We start from the raw sequence: 18,515 nt of genomic DNA, 5'->3' as shown, positions 1-18,515 counted from the left end.
GTTCCGCCCAAAGAAAGAACATGTTCATTCTTTGCACGGAAGTCCGCGAGCACTGCATAGCTGTCAATGGTGACGGCTCAGTGCCGCCCGGTCCTACCGCCACCGCCGGCTGCCAGTCTGAATCTTCGCTCACTGAATTCAGCGAGCGGAGATTCCATTCACACACTGTAGTGTGAACATACCCTAATGGGTCGTTATAAGGATATTTTTGAGATTTTGGAAGCTGGGATACTCACTACACCCATGCATATCTATATAATTAAGTATGGGAGGAACTTAAAAAATGTTTAAAATCACATGGAGATTTGACTTTACTTCATTATGGTCGAATAAAGCACTTAAAGAATTCCTTAAAATTAAAGATTCACTCTTTTGGATGAAAAGGGGCTTATTTATGTAAATCAATTATACGCTTTAGGTCAAATAAAGTCGTTTGAAGAGATAGCCCATAAATGTGTGGGGGGAAGACAATCAGAAACATTGTTTTTTACAAATAAGTAACACAGATCATAAACCAATAAAAGGAGAGATTGGAGATTTCAGGGATTCTATATATAAGAAAAGTTTAATTAGACTATTTCCTTATGCGAAGTTGCTGTCTCGGCATGCTGGGAGTTGTGGTTCTGCAGCGGTTGGGGGTTCACAGCTTGAAGACCACTGCTATAGAGGGTGCAAATGTATCTGAGCCCTGGAACTCAAATAATGTGAAATATGAGATGATCAAAATGGAGCCCCTGCACTAATTACTTGGGTTCTGAGGTCTGTAAGGTCCATAGTAAAAACATCAGGTTCTGTCTATAGCAGATACTAAATCATGGCAGCTCAAAGAAACAAGCAGTCATTCTGACATGTCACATGTGATGTCATAGACAGCTGGAGGCCTGACATTCCACTGACAGCCGCCCGAGCCTTCAGTCAGTTCCAGTGCGATTAGTGAGAATAGTGAGATTAGCGTCTTCTTCTTCTACTTGTCTGAAATGGAGCTAAAAGGACTGGGGTTCGTCCCCCTCCTGTTGGCGTTTTGGTGTGCGGCCTGGCTTGCCACCAGCTACATCATGACGGTCGTCCTCGGCCATGCAGCCTCGCCACTGATGAGCATCAGGTAAGATAAACAAGCACATGATTCTTATTTCATGGGTTGGGAGTGAGGAAATATCCATAATAACATTGGTTTCTTTTCCTTCACAGTGACGTGGGAAATGTCTTTCCCGAAAGCATATTATTCAGAATTGGATTCATAGGGACGTCCATTGGCACTTTGGTACTAACCTTTCTTATTTATAAGTATATGGTTATGCATACTGAAGAGTTCAGGGGTCATCAGGTCCTGATCCAGAGGATCCTGCTGGCCATTGTGTGCGCCTCCTGTTTTTCCACAGCTGTTATGCATGTATTGTCCCCCGAAGAATATCCCAGGATACACTTTGTCAGCACGATAATTTCCATTACATGTGAAGCCTTATACTACCTTGGGCAGTCCATCCAGATGTATAAATTACCAGGAGCAAAAAAAGTCATCCACCATAGTAGATGCACCTGCTGTGGCCTGACTTTTGTCTGTGTAGTTTTCTATTTTGGATATGAAACATTAAAGGAATTATTCCATAATGATGAAGACTGGGACGAGATCCGTGAAATCCCCATCATAATCATCGAGTGGGTGATGCTTCTACTGATCCTGATAAACATCGTGACCTATTATTCCACCATGCAGAGGTTATTGTTGACCGTCTCCAGAAACAGCTGCGAACAGCCATCCTGAATATAGATATTTAAATCCAGGAACTCACATTTTTTGGGGGACTGATGCAGCGCTGCCTTTGGATATCTCTGGCTCTGCCATAGCGCTTTTTTTGAGGGGGCGTGTCGGCTGCCCCTTCGTCTGGTGGTCAACACTAGTGTTGCTCGCAAATATTCGCAATGCGCGAATTCGCGAATATTCGCCAATATAGCACTATATATTCGAAATTACGAATATTGTTTTTTTTTTTTTTCACAATACACATCACAGTGATCATCCCTCTCTGCTTCCAGCTTGTGTGGTGTAAAGAAGGCTCTAATACTACTGTGTGAGACTGGCATATGAATTTTCGCATATGGGAAAATTTGCTTATGCACATTTTCATTTATGCAAATTTTCGCATATGCAAAAATATTACGCGAATATTACGAATATGCGAATTTAGCGAATATATGACGAATATTTGTCCATATATACGCGAAATATCGCGAATTCGAATATGGCCTATGCTGCTCAACACTAGTCAACACGCGCTATCTGGCCAGCGAGCCAAGGCCCCGTACAGGAGATCACGGGGCCCCCCAGCAGTCGGACACCCCACAATCTGAAATGTATCCCCTATCCTTGGGATAGGGGATGTTTTTCAACACTGCACTACTCCTTTAATGGCCTCCAAAATGAAGTTCCTCTGATGTATGGGCATCAAGGGATCTTCCACTAAAAAAGATCACACAGCTTCCACTCCTCTGTCATGTGGGATGTTACTATATAATGAAGCAATATCTAGCGTTGCCCACATATAGTCCTCTTCCCGCATGATATCTTTCAATAGGGTTAATAAACGCCCATTTATCTCTGAGGTATGCTGGTAAAGACACCACACATTTCTGTAACTGATGGTCTATATATTCAGATAAACATCTGGCAACTATCGGACGACCAGGTGTTTTTTTTTTCGGTCTTTATGTACCTTAGGTAGAAAATAAAAATAAGGTACATTTGGGTTGGGGTTAAATATATATCATGTTTTTCCCTCTTAAAGGGGTACTACGCACCAAGACATCTTATCCCCTCTACAAAGGACCCCCGTGATCTCGGTTGCGGCCCCCTGCTGTCATCACTGCACAGAGAATACAGGGGCCAGCACATCGGCATAGCCATTGACTGTCCTGGCATGCTGGGAGTTTTGCTACAGCTGGAACTCTTTTTATTAGAAAAATATAAAACTTTTACAAAACACAAATACAATGCTTAATCAGCTGAAACATAAGGATGAAAAAGTAACAAATATAAACTCTTTGTTACAGAATAAAAGGACCTACCTAACCAACCAGCCCAGCTTAACTCAACTAACAAATATTGCCTGATACTACTAATTCTTACCTATTATCCTTCCAAACACACATACACACACACATTAATTACCAACAAAACATAAATATAGCTTTCCTTAATTAAGTTTTAACTGAAAACATCCGAATAGGAAACTTATCCCCACATACCATACACAAAATGCATTAAACAAAAATAAATAGGGCTAACTGCCATAAAAATAATAAGGAAATAAATAAAATAATTCCATCTTGGAAATACCATTAATTTTACACACATACAACAACCAATACTCACAATACATATTATATCATAACAACGAAAAAAAAAAAAAAAAGTTAAAAATAAATAAAAAAAAATTATAATAAAAAGAGGGCTTATTGCCATAACTAAAAATAATTCCAACTTGGAAATTTCATTTATTTATTTATTTTTTCCCCTTTCTCCTTTCCCTTCTCTTTAAACTATAGTAACACACACATGCATGGATACATTACCATAAGGGGGAAAAAATAAACACAATAATATCAACTAAAAGCTGGTCCGACTGCCTTTACCCAACAATGAGGTATAACACTATACAAAAATACATAAAACTATTTATACTTATGAAATACATGTAAACAAGAATAAAACCTAAAGAAAAATAACCTACACTATGAACTCTCCCATCACCCACACCACTCCCACTGGACATGGTCAGAGTTCGTGTATCACAGTGTTTTTTTATTTATTTATTTATTTATTTTTTTACTGAAACAGTCATTGTCCATAAACTGACCCAAGTCAGACCCAAAGCATCACCCCCTCCCCCCAACAACCCCCACCCAACTTAAAATTAACCCCCCCCCCCCCCCACTATTATTAACTAACTCAACAATGTACTAATTCACTACAACCACAGAAATAATATGAAAAACAAAGTAATACAGTACTACAAACCCCCACCAGGCCCAAGATTGGTTGCCTGCAAGCCCTTTACATTCAAATTACAGAAAACAAAACAAAAAGCTAGAGTGACATGCATAGCCCACCACCAGGAAGAAGGATGGCAATCCTGATAAAACTAAGTTTCAAAATGCTTACCCTATGAACCTTACTTCTAACCCTATCGCTATCCCTTCATAAAACTGACCCTATACTCACCCTAACATCTATATACTGTCCCTAACCAAAATTAAGGTACATCAAAAGAAAACCCTCTCCACAGGAGAGAAGACCTACTGGTACCAAGACTGCCATACTCCAAAGACCTGATCTTCCCGAGGTCACCAGTGATGTTCCTACATACCTCCACCTCGGAGAGGACTTTCTGTTGGGTCGATACTAAGCACCGTGCATTCCACGTGTAGTACCTAACCACTAAGCTAACTAAGAATAAAGTGCCCCGATCATGGCCACCCAGGTTCCTGAATGCCCCATAAGCCCACTCCGGATAGGAAAGGCCGGCAAGTTGACTCCAGCCGATGGAAGCACCCACCCTGTTGTAAACCCCTATATTAAAGGGACAACGAAGCAGGAAGTGGTCCATGCTTTCCAGCGTGTCCCCACACTCTTCTCGGGGACATCCCCGGTCATCAGAGTTCCTGTACTTCAGGTTGTCCCTCACATATAGCTTCCCCTGAAAGCAGCGCCAGGCCAAGTCCCAAAACTTCTGGGGGATCCTTTTCATATTTAAAAGATGCAACCCCACCCTCAGATCCCGACCTGGGCAGTCCCTGAGCGCCAGAGGCTTCTGGAAGTGGGTCAACAGAACCCGTTTGTCAAGGAACTGCCTTGACTGGGTCCTGATCTCCCACACTCCCAGACCCCACCGACGTATCGCCTTCAGAGTCGGGGTAGCGTAAGCCGGAAGATATCCATGTGGTGTACAGAGGTCCTTCACTTGCCCTCCTGTCTCCCATTCCTGGAAGAAAGGCCGAAACCATTCCCTGCAGGAGAGTACCCACGGAGGAGCCCTCTCTGACCAGAGGTTTGCAATGTTGGCTTTCAAGAAGGTGTTCGTTAAGAACACCAGAGGGTTTACCATAGATAAACCCCCTAGTCTCCTCGTGCGGTACGTAACCTCCCTCTTGACTAGGTTCAACCTGTTCCCCCATAACAGTTGGAAAAACAGGCTGTAGACCCTAGCGTAGTAAGCCTCTGGTAAAATACATACGCTGCCCAGATAGATAAACAAGGGGAGCAGGTACGATTTGATCAGGTGTACCCTTTCCCTGAGGGTCATAGACCAACCCTTCCACTGGTCCACCCTCTGAGTGGCATCCTGGAGCTTACCATCCCAGTTTTTGGTGGGATAATCATCCTGGCCGAATGTGATGCCCAAAACTTTTGCTGACTCTTGGGGCCCTGGAAGGGTGTCCGGGAGATCAAACGTGGGGTCTCCCCCTCCCAGCCAGAGACTCTCACACTTATCCTGGTTGATCTTAGACCCGGATGCCTCCGAGTAGCGGTCCACTTCCGACATCACCACATCGACCTCCTCTCTCGAGGAGAGGAAAATGGTGACATCATCAGCGTACGCCACCACTCTCTGGGCGACACCCGGCTCCGCCAGAATCATTCTGACTCCCGCCAATGGTCCGCAACTCACCCTCCTAAGGAAGGGATCGATCGCAAATACATATAAGAGCGGGCTCAAAGGACAACCCTGACGGACTCCGGACCCCACCTCAAAGAGCGGCCAGACCACCCGTTCACCAGCGGGAAACTCTCTGCCCCTGCATACAAGATCTTAAGCCAATTAACAAAAGTACACGGTAAGCCATATCTCAGGAGGACGGACCAGAGGTAGTCATGGTTCACTCGATCAAATGCTTTGGCCTGATCCAAGGAAAAGTAAGTACCCCTTCCAGAGACCCGCACTACTCCGCTCCACTGCCTCCCTGACACTGAGGACAGCACTTAAGGTGCTTCGGCCTGGAACAGAGCAGTGCTGAGCCCCCGAAAGGAGCCGGGGTGCAAACTTCACCAGCCGATTAAACAGTATCTTGGCCAGAAGCTTCCTGTCTGTAGGTGCGAGTAGAAGGATCTGACGACCTCCAGGATCCCTGATCTGGACCGATTCAGAGATCCCGTACTATCAATCAGTCCTGAGACTACTTTACTACTCACTGACATCTTGCAGTTCCTGTAAGGGTCGGGCGAGTGGTACTTCCCGTAATCCCTCTCAAAAACCAAAGATGCTTGCCTATCGTACTGACACATCATCAGCAAGGACTTCACTCTGGAGATATCCTCTCGGCTACCTCCAGTCGAGACGAGAAGCTCGAGTTTCCTCCTCAGTCCCTGATACAGGCGATACCTGTTCAGGGACCTGAGGCTCGAGAGCTGGCGGAAGAACCCCGCAACCTGCTTCTTGAATATCTCCCACCACTCAGACTTACTACTACAAAAGTCCAGTAAAGGTACCTGACTCTGAAGAAAATCCTCAAAGGACTGTCTTATCTCTGTTTCCTCCAGGAGGGACAAATTCAGCTTCCAATAACCTTTTCCCATCCGGGGGGTCTCTGAAACATTCAGGGAAAACAAAATCATACAGTGGTCGGAGAACTCCACCTCAACCACGGACACTGCGGAAGAGACGGCTTCCTCCTTTAAATAAAACCTGTCTATCCTAGACCTGCTGCTACCTCGATGAAAGGTGAAACCCGCGTGGCCTGAGGGGCTCCGGATGTGGGCATCCTCTAGGCGAGCTTCCCTGACTATATTACTAAGGGCCACACAGTCATAAGCCAGCCGATCATTGGAACCTCTCCTATCTTGGGACCTCGTGACATTATTGAAGTCCCCTCCAAAGATCACTTGCCGGCTAGTAAAAAGAAAGGGCTTAATCCTCATAAAGAGATCCTTACGGCCCCACTTTGTTTGTGGGGTGTAGATGTTAATGAGCCGGAGCTCTTGTCCCTTCATGAAGACATCTAAGATCAGGCACCTCCCCATTTCTAACTCAATGACCCGTCTGCATTCGACCGGAGCGGTAAAAAGGACCGCCACCCCACTATACGGCTCAGCCACAAGAGACCAGTGGGAGGGGCCGCGCCTCCACTCTCTTCTGGCTTTCACCAGAGAGGCTAGATCTGACAACCTGGTCTCCTGTAAAAAGAAAATGTCGGCTTCAACACGGCCGAGAAAATCAAAGGCTGCGAATCTAGCCGTATCAGACTTTATACTGGCACAATTAATAGATGCCAGCGTCAATGGGGTGAGTGCTGCCATCCTGGGTAATTGAGTTAGACGGCGTTACCCATTATTTTTTCTTGCCCTTCTTCTTCACCGCCTCATCCCCTGAAGAAGAAGGAGCATTCTTACTTTCTTTAGATCTCTTTTTTGACTCAGACTGATCCATCTGGCTCCCATCTCCATCTGGCCCTGAGTTAGCCCTGCCCTCCGAGGAAGATGCCTCAACAGTACAGGACCCAGTTCCCCCTGGAGGCTCCAATCCCTCAGGCACCCCATTCTCGCCACCCCCCTCCAATGAGGGGGAGGAGATGGTATCAAGGACAAGGTACCTGTTCGATAGGTCAATCAGAAGGGGGGCAGGTAAGCTTCCTTTTAGGACCTGGCCTTTAGCACCTGAAATAGAGGACTGAGACTTCCCCTTTACAACTTTTTTGCCCTTGTCTTTTTTCGGCCTTTCCCTCCCCTCCTCATCCACACTTTTATAGTGGGAGGAATCAGAAAGATCAGCCTCTTTGCCTTCCTCTTCGCGAATCCTCCTAATCTCCTCATCCAACACATCATCCCCCAGGGTCTCAGCAACATCTGGGCTAGTGACAGGAGCAGGGCCAGGAGCTACCCCCGCCACCTGAGAACTCTCCAGCTCCCTGCTCCTTCTGCGGTTTTCTTCTCGCCTTAGTTTGGCAGGCCCCTTCTTGCTCTTCATTAACCCTTTTGCTCCTTCACCCATGCCCGTACCCTCCCCAGCCGGGGCAACCCTAAAGCTCTCCCCAGCTGGAGCGGCCACCAAACGGGAAAAGGCGCTGGGGCAACGCTTGAAAGGGTGTCCTAGGACACCACACAGATGACACCGGATCTGCCCACAGGATGCAGCCAAATGACCAGCCCCACCACACAAAGCGCAAACCTGCACAGTGCAGGCTGCGCTAAAATGGGTAGGACTACCACACCTGTGGCAGACTTTAGGCTGCCCCTGGTAGAAGACTTGGATTCTGTCACGTCCGAGTAAGGCTGCCGATGGGATGTGGGCAACTGTGCTCCCTGAACGCCTAAGTTTGACGGAAAACGTCCAGGCCCCAGACCAGATCCCGTGCTCATCAAGATTTTTCTTGGGCATGTCCGTCACATCCCCATAACGACCGAGCCAGGTCATGATGTGGTAGCAAGAGAGCGACTCGTTACGGGTCAAAACGGTCACTCTCTTGGTTTGGTTCTGCCGGGATATCGCTTTTACAGCGAAATCCCGCCAGCCGGGCTCGTTCTTCACCATCTCGTAATTCGACCAGAAAAGTTCAAGACCCTCTGGCCGAACAAAGCTGATGTCGATCTCAGAAGAACCATAGGGGTGAATCAGGGCAAAGATGTCACTCGCCCTGAACTCCATCTGAAGGAGGAGCTCAACCACCCTTGCCCGGGGTGGGCACGCATCTTTACCCCTCCAAATCAGACGGGCCACATTCCTACGGTTACTATCCTGCCCGGGAGTCGGGAGGGACCACATCACCTCCCCATTCTGTTCTTGGAAGGCACCCAGACCATGCCTCTCTATCCAAAAAGACAGGTCAACCGAACCCCTCCCTTCTACCTCAATTGACCTATCACCCTTACGCAGAGCCTCCAGGAGGCGCCGCTGCAAGTGACCCCCAGAACCAGATGGAGACGGAGACCCTCTTGATTCCCCGGCAGCGACCCTGGCATAGCTTCTAGCAGTCACCACCAGGGGGGCAGCCGAACCAACTTCCTCAGTACTCTTTACTGATCCAGTGACATCCCTTTGCCTGCCTCCAGCACTCTTCTCTTGCACACCGATAGCATCCCTCTCTTGTACACCTCTAGCACCCCTCTCTCGCACACCGCTAGCATCCCTTTCTTGCACACCGCTAGCACCCCTCTCTCGCACACCGCTAGCACCCCTCTCTTGCACACCGCTAGCACCCCTCTCTTGCACACCGCTAGCACCCCTCTCTCGCACACCGCTAGCACCCCTCTCTTGCACACCGCTAGCACCCCTCTCTTGCACACCGCTAGCACCCCTCTCTTGCACACCGCTAGCACCCCTCTCTAGTACACCTCTAATGCCCCACTCTTGCACACTGCTAACATTTTCATGCAACATACCATCACCAAAATTTTCACTCTCTTTTGCACTCTTCCCTTTCACACTATTATCCTGGCTAAACTTTCCTGAGCTGGCCGGGTTATTTGCGTATGCCACGGGGGTTTGTGCTGCTGGTCCCGCCCCCGATGACTGCTTTTTGGTTCTGGCGATGTTACTTCCAGTTCCAGTGATGACACTTCCTTCAACGCCGATGATGTTCCCAGTGAGAACTGCTTCACACTGGGTGGGAGCTGTCCCTCCGGACGCACCCCCACCCCTCCTACAGCAGCCGACGTGTAGGGATTCCCCACAGCGTCAGTGCAACCTTCAGGAGCCACCTCACCCGACCGCCCGGGCTTTTCTACCAATCCAGACGCATGGACACTCCCCCCCCTCACAGAGGAGTGCCCTGCTACGCCCAGATCGCTCGGGGGACCGCCCCCCGAGCAGACAGCAACATCACCAAGCTCCGGCACTAGGACACGCCCCCTGCCCACCTGGGGTGGTCCTGCAGCATCGGAGTCGCCCACCTTAAGCCTGTCCTGCCCTTCCCTACCGGCTGGAAAGGCGGGCTCCTTGGCGTCTGCAGCCATTTTAGAAACCTTATCCACCATGTACCCCCCATTCTGGCCCCGCTTTACAGCAAAAGCGGGGTCGGGCAGACTGGGGGGCCCACCAGCCTGAACCACCTTTTCAGATGGCCCAGACTGCTGGAGAGAAGAATAAACAAGTCTGCTGACCTCTCCTTTTTTCCTTTTATTTCTCCTCTTCCTCTTGCCCTTCACCTCAGTATCTGGGCCTAAGTCATTTCCAAATGAGAAGTTCTCAAAATGGGTAGGTGACTCTTGGAGCACAATCGCCTTCAGCAATCCACCACCAATTAACCCATTGCTACTGCCGCTGTCGTCACTGCTGTCATCTGACGTTACAGGCAGGGCTACCTGATCAGGATTTATGTATGAACTCTGGGTTGTGTCCTCCTCCATTTCACTCTCCTCTGCACCACCATCTTGCTTCTCTTTAGCACCTTCCTCAGCACTGTCCTCTCTTTCTCCACCACCATCTTCCTCCACACTGTCCTCCTCAGCACTGTTCTCTCTTTCTCCTCCACCATCCACCTCCACACCATCCTCCTCTGCACTGCTTTCGCTGTGACTGACCTCCTCCTCTCTTTCTGGGTTCTGCTGGCCTCTGAACCGACTTTCATTGCAGAGTTTTTCTCTGAAGATACCAGCCCCTTCCATGATCTCCATCTTCACCCTTTCTACCTCCTCAACCTCTTTTTTCAGGGTGCGCACTTTAGCCGAATACACTGGCCTTGGATTTTTTGAGGTGTAATCAGCCTGGAAACGGGCAAATTTTAAGTCCTCTCTTAGCCCACGAAGCATTTTGCCAAGACGCTCATACTCCGCCATTTTTGCTTGGAGTCGGGACCCAAAAGTGGCCAAAGACTCCCTGGGACCCAATGCCCCCCATTGCTGGGGTTCAGAGGTACCTTGCCTCCCCATGTTTCTCCTCAACTCCTCACCTTCATGCAGGTCTTTACCTGCAGCCTTGCTTGTAGCCTTCCTTGCAGCCTTGCGGCTTCCAGATATGGACGGTGGAGTTGGTTCTGCATTTCTGCGGATCCTGGAGGATCTCCGTACCCCATCCTGGGAGTTGGCCGTTGCAATGTCACCTCCACCTCCCGCCGGCCTGGTAAGGGAGATGGGGACGTTGGGGTTCATGCAGGGAAGCCCTTCCCCGAAGGCTGCCACAAACCTGGGGGGGGGGGAGGGCTGGTGAAAATCCTGCTGCTCTCTGGTTCTCTGGTTCTCCTGGAGCTGACGATCACACAACCACACCCTGAACAGGAAGTAGTGCAACAGCTGGAGACACCCTATTTGGGAAGCACTGCTGTAGGGTAATTTGGTGGTGGATGCAAATCCCTAATTTAGGCCTCAAATGCACATGGTGCTCTTTCACTTTGGAGCCCTCTCATATTTCAAGGCAACAGTTTTTGGTTACAAATTTTTTTTCTCTTCTTTTACCCCTTAAGAAAAGGTAAATTTTGGGTCTACACCAGCATGTTAGTGTAAACAGAGTGTACCATATACATTTGAGGCCTAAATTGGTGATTTGCACAGGGGTGGCTGGTAGTTACAGCAGTTCTGACATAAACATAAAAAACACCCATATGTGACCCCCATTTAGAAAACTACACCCCTCACGTAAAGTAACAAGGGGTATAGTGAGCCTTAACATCCCACAGGTGTTTGACAAATTTTAGTTAAAGTTGGAGGTGAAAATAAAAAAATGTATATTTTTTCCCCTAAAATGCTATTGTTACCCCAATTTTATCATTTTCACAAGGGGTAATAGGAAAAAAAGCCCAGCAAAATTTGTAACCCCATCTCTTGTGAGTCAGAAAATACCCCACATGTGGATGTAAAGTGCTCTGCGGGGGAACTACAGGGCTCAGAAGAGAAGGAGCACCATTGGGCTTTTGGAGAGAGAATCTGGCTGAAATTGAAGGCCATGTGCGTGTAGGCCTCCATGGTGCCAGAACAGTGAACCCCCCCCCCCCCACATGTGACCCCATTTTGGAAACTACACCCCTAATAAGAAGTGCAGTGAGCATTTACATCTCACAGGTGTCTGATAGATTTTTTTGAGCAGTGGTCTGCAAAAAGAAAAATGAAAATTTCATTTGCACAGCCCACTGTTCCAAAGATCTGTCAAATGCCAGTGGGGTTTAACCCCTTAAGGAACCAGCCCATTTTCACCTTAAGGACCCAGCCATTTTTGCACATCTGACCACTGTCATTTTAAGCATTAATAACTCTGGGATACTTTTACTTTTCATTCTGATTCTGAGATTGTTTTTTTGTGACATATTCTACTTCATGTTAGTGGTAAATTTTTGTTGAGGCTTGCATCATTTCTTGGTGAAAAATTCCCAAATTTGATGAAAAAATAGAAAATTTAGCATTTTTCTAACTTTGAAGCTCTCTGCTTGTAACAAAAACAGACATTCCAAATAAATTATATATTGATTCACAGATACAATATGTCTACTTTATATTTTCATCATAAAGTTGACAGGTTTTAACTTTTAGAAGATATCAGAGGGCTTCAAAGTTCAGCAGCACTTTTCCAATTTTTCACAACATTTTCTAAATTGGAATTTTTCAGGGACCAGTTCAGTTTTGAAGTGGATTTGAAGGGCCTTCATATTAGAAATACCCCACAAATGACCACATTATAAAAACTGCACCCCTCAAAGTATCCAAAATGACATTTGGGTAAGTGTGTTAACCCTTTAGGTGTTTCACAGCAATAGCAGCAAAGTGAAGGAGGAAATTCAAAATCTCCATTTTTTACACTCGCATGTTCTTGTAGACCCAGTTTTTGAATTTTTACAAGGGGTAATAGGAGAAAAAGCCCCCCAAAATTTGTAACCCAATTTCTCTAGAGTAAGGAAATACCTCATATGTGTATGTAAAGTGTTCGGCTGGTGCAGTAGAGGGCTCAGAAGGGAAGGAGCAACAATGGGATTTTGGAGAGTGAATTTTTGCTGAAATGGTTTTTGGGGGGCATGTCACATTTTGGAAGCCCCTATGGTGCCAGAAGAGCAGAAAACCCCCACATGGCATACCATTTTGGAAACTACACCCCTCAAGCCACGTACCAAGGGGTCCAGTGAGGCTTAACACCCCACAGGTCTTTTACGACTTTTCGTTAAATTTGGATGTGTAAATGAAAAAAAAAAAAAAAGTTTCACTTCCAGGCAGTGGAAGAGAGGTGGTTGTGGTTGTGATAAATATAAAGCAAATACACTATGTTGAGCTAGCGACTGTTTGTCTGTATACAAGAGTGTGAAGCATACAAGTGAGTGAGTATAAAAGTGAGGGGACTTAAAATTAAGGGACTTTAAATTCAGGAAGTTTAAATTGAAATATTTGATTTTTTTTTCTTTTCTGTTAATTTTTGCAATCCCCAAATCTAGTATGACCTCCATGTTGGAAAAGGCAGTCCAGTGTGCATCTTGCGCAATGTATGCAATCCTTGAACAACAGTTTGAGGGTGCATATTGTTGTGCGAGATGTGTGCGAGTTGCTCATTTAGAAGCCCAGATCCTGGATCTAGAGGAGCAACTGGCAACACTGAGATGCATTGACAACCCGCAGAGTAGTCTCCTGCTCACTGAGCAGGTACTCTCTGGGGTCGAGGTGGGGATGGATAGTGGGACGGAGGGGCAGGACAGTCAGGCAGTTAGCTGGGTTACAGTTAGAAAACGGGGTAGAGGGAAAAGTGTCAGGGAGGCTAGTCCTGAACTGGCACACCCCAACAAGTTTGCCCAGTTGGCAGATGAGGGGGATGTCATTTCAGAGCTAGCGGTACTGCAGTAGGACTTTGCCTCTGACCGCCAGGGGGGTGTCTGCTCCAGTAAGGAGGGAGGGAGGAGAGCAGGGCAGGCCAGACAGGTACTGGTAGTGGGGGACTCAATTATTAGGGGGACAGATAGGGAGATCTGTCACAAAGACCGGGATAGCCGAACAGTGTGTTGTCTTCCTGGCGCTCGAGTTCGGCACATCGCGGATCGGGTTGACAGGTTGCTGGGTGGGGCTGGAGACGACCCAGCAGTCATGGTGCATATTGGCACCAATGACAAAGTAAGAAGTAGATGGAGTGTCCTTAAAAATGATTTCAGGGACTTAGGCTGCAAGCTTAAGGCAAGGACCTCCAAGGTAGTATTTTCTGAAATATTATCTGTACCACGAGCCGTACCAGAGAGGCTGCGGGAGATAAGGGAGGTAAACAAGTGGCTCAGAAGCTGGTGTAGGTGTTACGTCGAGCGCTCCGGGTCCCCGCTCCTCCCCGGAGCGCTCGCTTCTCTCTCGCTACCGCAGCGCTCCGGGCAGCTCCACTGACCCGGTGCGCTGCGATACCGTCTCCAGCCGGGATGCGATTCGCGATGCGGGTAGCGCCCGCTCGCGATGCGCATCCCGGCTCCCGTACCTGACTCGCTCTCCGTCTGTCCTGTCCCGGCGCGCGCGGCCCCGCTCCCTAGGGCGCGCGCGCGCCGGGTCTCTGCGATTTAAAGGGCCACTGCGCCGCTGATTGGCGCAGTGGTTCCAATAAGTGTGTTCACCTGTGCACTCCCTATTTATACCTCACTTCCCCTTCACTCCCTCGCCGGATCTTGTTGCCATTGTGCCAGTGAAAGCGTTTCCTTGTGTGTTCCTAGCCTGTGTTCCAGACCTCCTGCCGTTGCCCCCGACTACGATCCTTGCTGCCTGCCCCGACCTTCTGCTACATCCGACCTTGCTTCTGTCTACTCCCTTGTACCGCGCCTATCTTCAGCAGTCAGAGAGGTTGAGCCGTTGCTAGTGGATACGACCTGGTCACTACCGCCGCAGCAAGACCATCCCGCTTTGCGGCGGGTTCTGGTGAAAACCAGTAGTGACTTAGAACCGATCCACTAGCACGGTCCACGCCAATCCCTCTCTGGCACAGAGGATCCACTACCTGCCAGCCGGCATCGTGACAGTAGATCCGGCCATGGATCCCGCTGAAGTTCCTCTGCCAGTTGTCGCCGACCTCACCATGGTGGTCGCCCAGCAGTCACAACAGAAAGCGCAACAAGGCCAACAGCTGTCTCAACTGACCGTGATGCTACAGCAGCTACTACCACAGCTTCAGCAATCATCTCCTCCGCCAGCTCCTGCACCTCCTCCGCAGCGAGTGGCCGCTTCTGGTCTACGACTATCCTTGCCGGATAAATTTGATGGGGACTCTAAATTCTGCCGTGGCTTTCTTTCCCAATGTTCCCTGCACTTGGAGATGATGTCGGACCAGTTCCCTACTGAAAGGTCTAAGGTGGCTTTCGTAGTCAGCCTCCTGTCTGGAAAAGCTCTGTCATGGGCCACACCGCTCTGGGACCGCAATGACCCCGTCACTGCCTCTATACACTTCTTCTTCTCAGAAATTCGAAGTGTCTTTGAGGAACCTGCCCGAGCCTCTTCTGCTGAGACTGCCCTGTTGAACCTGGTCCAGGGTAATTCTTCCGTTGGCGAGTACGCCGTACAATTCCGTACTCTTGCTTCAGAATTATCCTGGAATAATGAGGCCCTCTGCGCGACCTTTAAAAAAGGCCTATCCAGCAACATTAAAGATGTTCTGGCCGCACGAGAAATCCCTGCTAACCTACATGAACTCATCCATCTTGCCACTCGCATTGACATGCGTTTTTCCGAAAGGCGTCAGGAGCTCCGCCAGGATATGGACTTTGTTCGCACAAGACGTTTTTTCTCCCCGGCTCCTCTCTCCTCTGGTCCCCTGCAATCCGTTCCTGTGCCTCCCGCCGTGGAGGCTATGCAGGTCGACCGGTCTCGCCTGACACCTCAAGAGAGGACACGACGCCGCATGGAGAATCTCTGTCTGTACTGTGCCAGTACCGAACACTTCCTGAAGGATTGTCCTATCCGTCCTCCCCGCCTGGAAAGACGTACGCTGACTCCGCACAAAGGTGAGACAGTCCTTGATGTCTACTCTGCTTCTCCACGTCTTACTGTGCCTGTGCGGATATCTGCCTCTGCCTTCTCCTTCTCTACTATGGCCTTCTTGGATTCCGGATCTGCAGGAAATTTTATTTTGGCCTCTCTCGTCAACAGGTTCAACATCCCAGTGACCAGTCTCGCCAGACCCCTCTACATCAATTGTGTAAACAATGAAAGATTGGATTGTACCATACGTTTCCGCACGGAGCCCCTTCTAATGTGCATCGGACCTCATCACGAGAAGATTGAATTTTTGGTCCTCCCCAATTGCACTTCCGAAATCCTCCTTGGACTACCCTGGCTTCAACTCCATTCCCCAACCCTGGATTGGTCCACTGGGGAGATCAAGAGTTGGGGGCCCTCTTGTTTCAAGGACTGCCTAAAACCGGTTCCCAGTACCCCTTGCCGTGACTCTGTGGTTCCCCCTGTAACCGGTCTCCCTAAGGCCTATATGGACTTTGCGGATGTTTTTTGCAAAAAACAAGCTGAGACTCTACCTCCTCACAGGCCTTATGATTGTCCTATTGACCTCCTCCCGGGCACTACTCCACCCCGGGGCAGAATCTATCCTCTGTCCGCCCCAGAGACTCTTGCTATGTCGGAGTACATCCAGGAAAATTTAAAAAAAGGCTTTATCCGTAAATCCTCCTCTCCTGCCGGAGCCGGATTTTTCTTTGTGTCCAAAAAAGATGGCTCTCTACGCCCTTGCATTGACTACCGCGGTCTTAATAAAATCACGATAAAGAACCGCTACCCCCTACCCCTCATCTCTGAACTCTTTGATCGCCTCCAAGGTGCCCACATCTTTACCAAACTGGACTTAAGAGGTGCTTATAATCTCATCCGCATCAGAGAGGGGGATGAATGGAAAACGGCATTTAACACTAGAGATGGACACTTTGAGTATCTGGTCATGCCCTTTGGCCTGTGCAACGCCCCTGCCGTCTTCCAAGACTTTGTTAATGAAATTTTTCGTGATCTCTTATACTCCTGTGTTGTTGTATATCTGGACGATATCCTGATTTTTTCTGCCAATCTAGAAGAACACCGCCAGCATGTCCGTATGGTTCTTCAGAGACTTCGTGACAATCAACTTTATGCCAAGATAGAGAAATGTCTGTTTGAATGCCAATCTCTTCCTTTCCTAGGATACTTGGTCTCTGGCCAGGGACTACAAATGGATCCAGACAAACTCTCTGCCGTCTTAGATTGGCCACGCCCCTCCGGACTCCGTGCTATCCAACGTTTTTTGGGGTTCGCCAATTATTACAGGCAATTTATTCCACATTTTTCTACCGTTGTGGCCCCTATCGTGGCTTTAACCAAAAAAAATGCCAATCCCAAGTCTTGGCCTCCTCAAGCGGAAGACGCCTTTAAACGGCTCAAGTCTGCCTTTTCTTCGGCTCCCGTGCTCTCCAGACCTGACCCATCTAAACCCTTCCTATTGGAGGTTGATGCCTCCTCTGTAGGAGCTGGAGCGGTCCTTCTACAAAAAAATTCTTCCGGGCATGCTGTTACTTGTGGTTTTTTTTCTAGGACCTTCTCTCCGGCGGAGAGGAACTACTCCATCGGGGATCGAGAACTTCTAGCCATTAAATTAGCACTTGAGGAATGGAGGCATCTGCTGGAGGGATCAAGATTTCCTGTTATTATTTACACCGATCACAAGAACCTCTCCTATCTCCAGTCTGCCCAACGGCTGAATCCTCGCCAGGCCAGGTGGTCTCTGTTCTTTGCCCGATTTAATTTTGAAATTCACTTTCGGCCTGCCGATAAGAACATTAGGGCCGATGCTCTCTCTCGTTCCTCGGATGCCTCGGAAGTTGAACTCTCTCCGCAACACATCATTCCTCCTGACTGCCTGATCTCCACTTCTCCAGCCTCCATCAGGCAAACTCCTCCAGGAAAGACCTTCGTCTCTCCACGCCAACGCCTCGGAATCCTCAAATGGGGTCACTCCTCCCATCTCGCAGGTCATACAGGCATCAAGAAATCTGTGCAACTCATCTCTCGCTTCTATTGGTGGCCGACTCTGGAGACGGATGTCGTGGACTTTGTGCGAGCCTGCACTGTCTGTGCTCGGGATAAGACTCCTCGCCAGAAGCCCGCTGGTTTTCTTCATCCTCTGCCTGTCCCCGAACAGCCTTGGTCTCTGATTGGTATGGATTTTATTACAGACCTACCCCCATCCCGTGGCAACACTGTTGTTTGGGTGGTCGTTGATCGATTCTCCAAGATGGCACATTTCATCCCTCTTCCTGGTCTTCCTTCAGCGCCTCAGTTGGCTAAACAATTTTTTGTACACATTTTTCGTCTTCACGGGTTGCCCACACAAATAGTCTCGGATAGAGGCGTCCAATTCGTGTCAAAATTCTGGAGGGCTCTCTGTAAACAACTCAAGATTAAATTAAACTTTTCTTCTGCATATCATCCTCAATCCAATGGACAAGTAGAAAGAATTAACCAGGTCTTGGGTGATTATTTACGACATTTTGTTTCCTCCCGCCAGGATGATTGGGCAGATCTTCTACCATGGGCCGAATTCTCGTATAACTTTAGAGTCTCTGAATCTTCCTCCAAATCCCCATTTTTCGTGGTGTACGGCCGTCACCCTCTTCCCCCC

The 18,515-nt window shown here is 48.5% G+C and overlaps 1 protein-coding gene across 2 annotated transcripts in view; it reads left to right on the top strand.

Moving 5' to 3' along the window:
• The first annotated feature begins 392 nt into the window (after positions 1-392).
• Positions 393-18,515, top strand: part of LOC130298364 (uncharacterized) — a 34,527-nt gene continuing 16,404 nt past the window's right edge. Inside the window, exons 1-2 of one of the 2 annotated variants that reach the window (XM_056551296.1) lie at positions 393-1,102; positions 1,189-1,488. In XM_056551296.1, coding sequence (XP_056407271.1) covers positions 978-1,102; positions 1,189-1,488 — 425 coding nt within the window. In that variant the 5' untranslated portion in view covers positions 393-977. Of the gene's footprint in view, positions 1,103-1,188; positions 2,239-18,515 lie in introns of those variants that run through there. The other variant, XM_056551297.1, reaches the window with a different exon arrangement.

Source organism: Hyla sarda (genome assembly GCF_029499605.1).
Source record: "Hyla sarda isolate aHylSar1 chromosome 2 unlocalized genomic scaffold, aHylSar1.hap1 SUPER_2_unloc_2, whole genome shotgun sequence".
Lineage (NCBI taxonomy): Eukaryota > Metazoa > Chordata > Amphibia > Anura > Hylidae > Hyla > Hyla sarda.
Note: the sequence above shows the minus strand (reverse complement) of the source record. Positions and strands in the feature narration are given on the sequence as shown.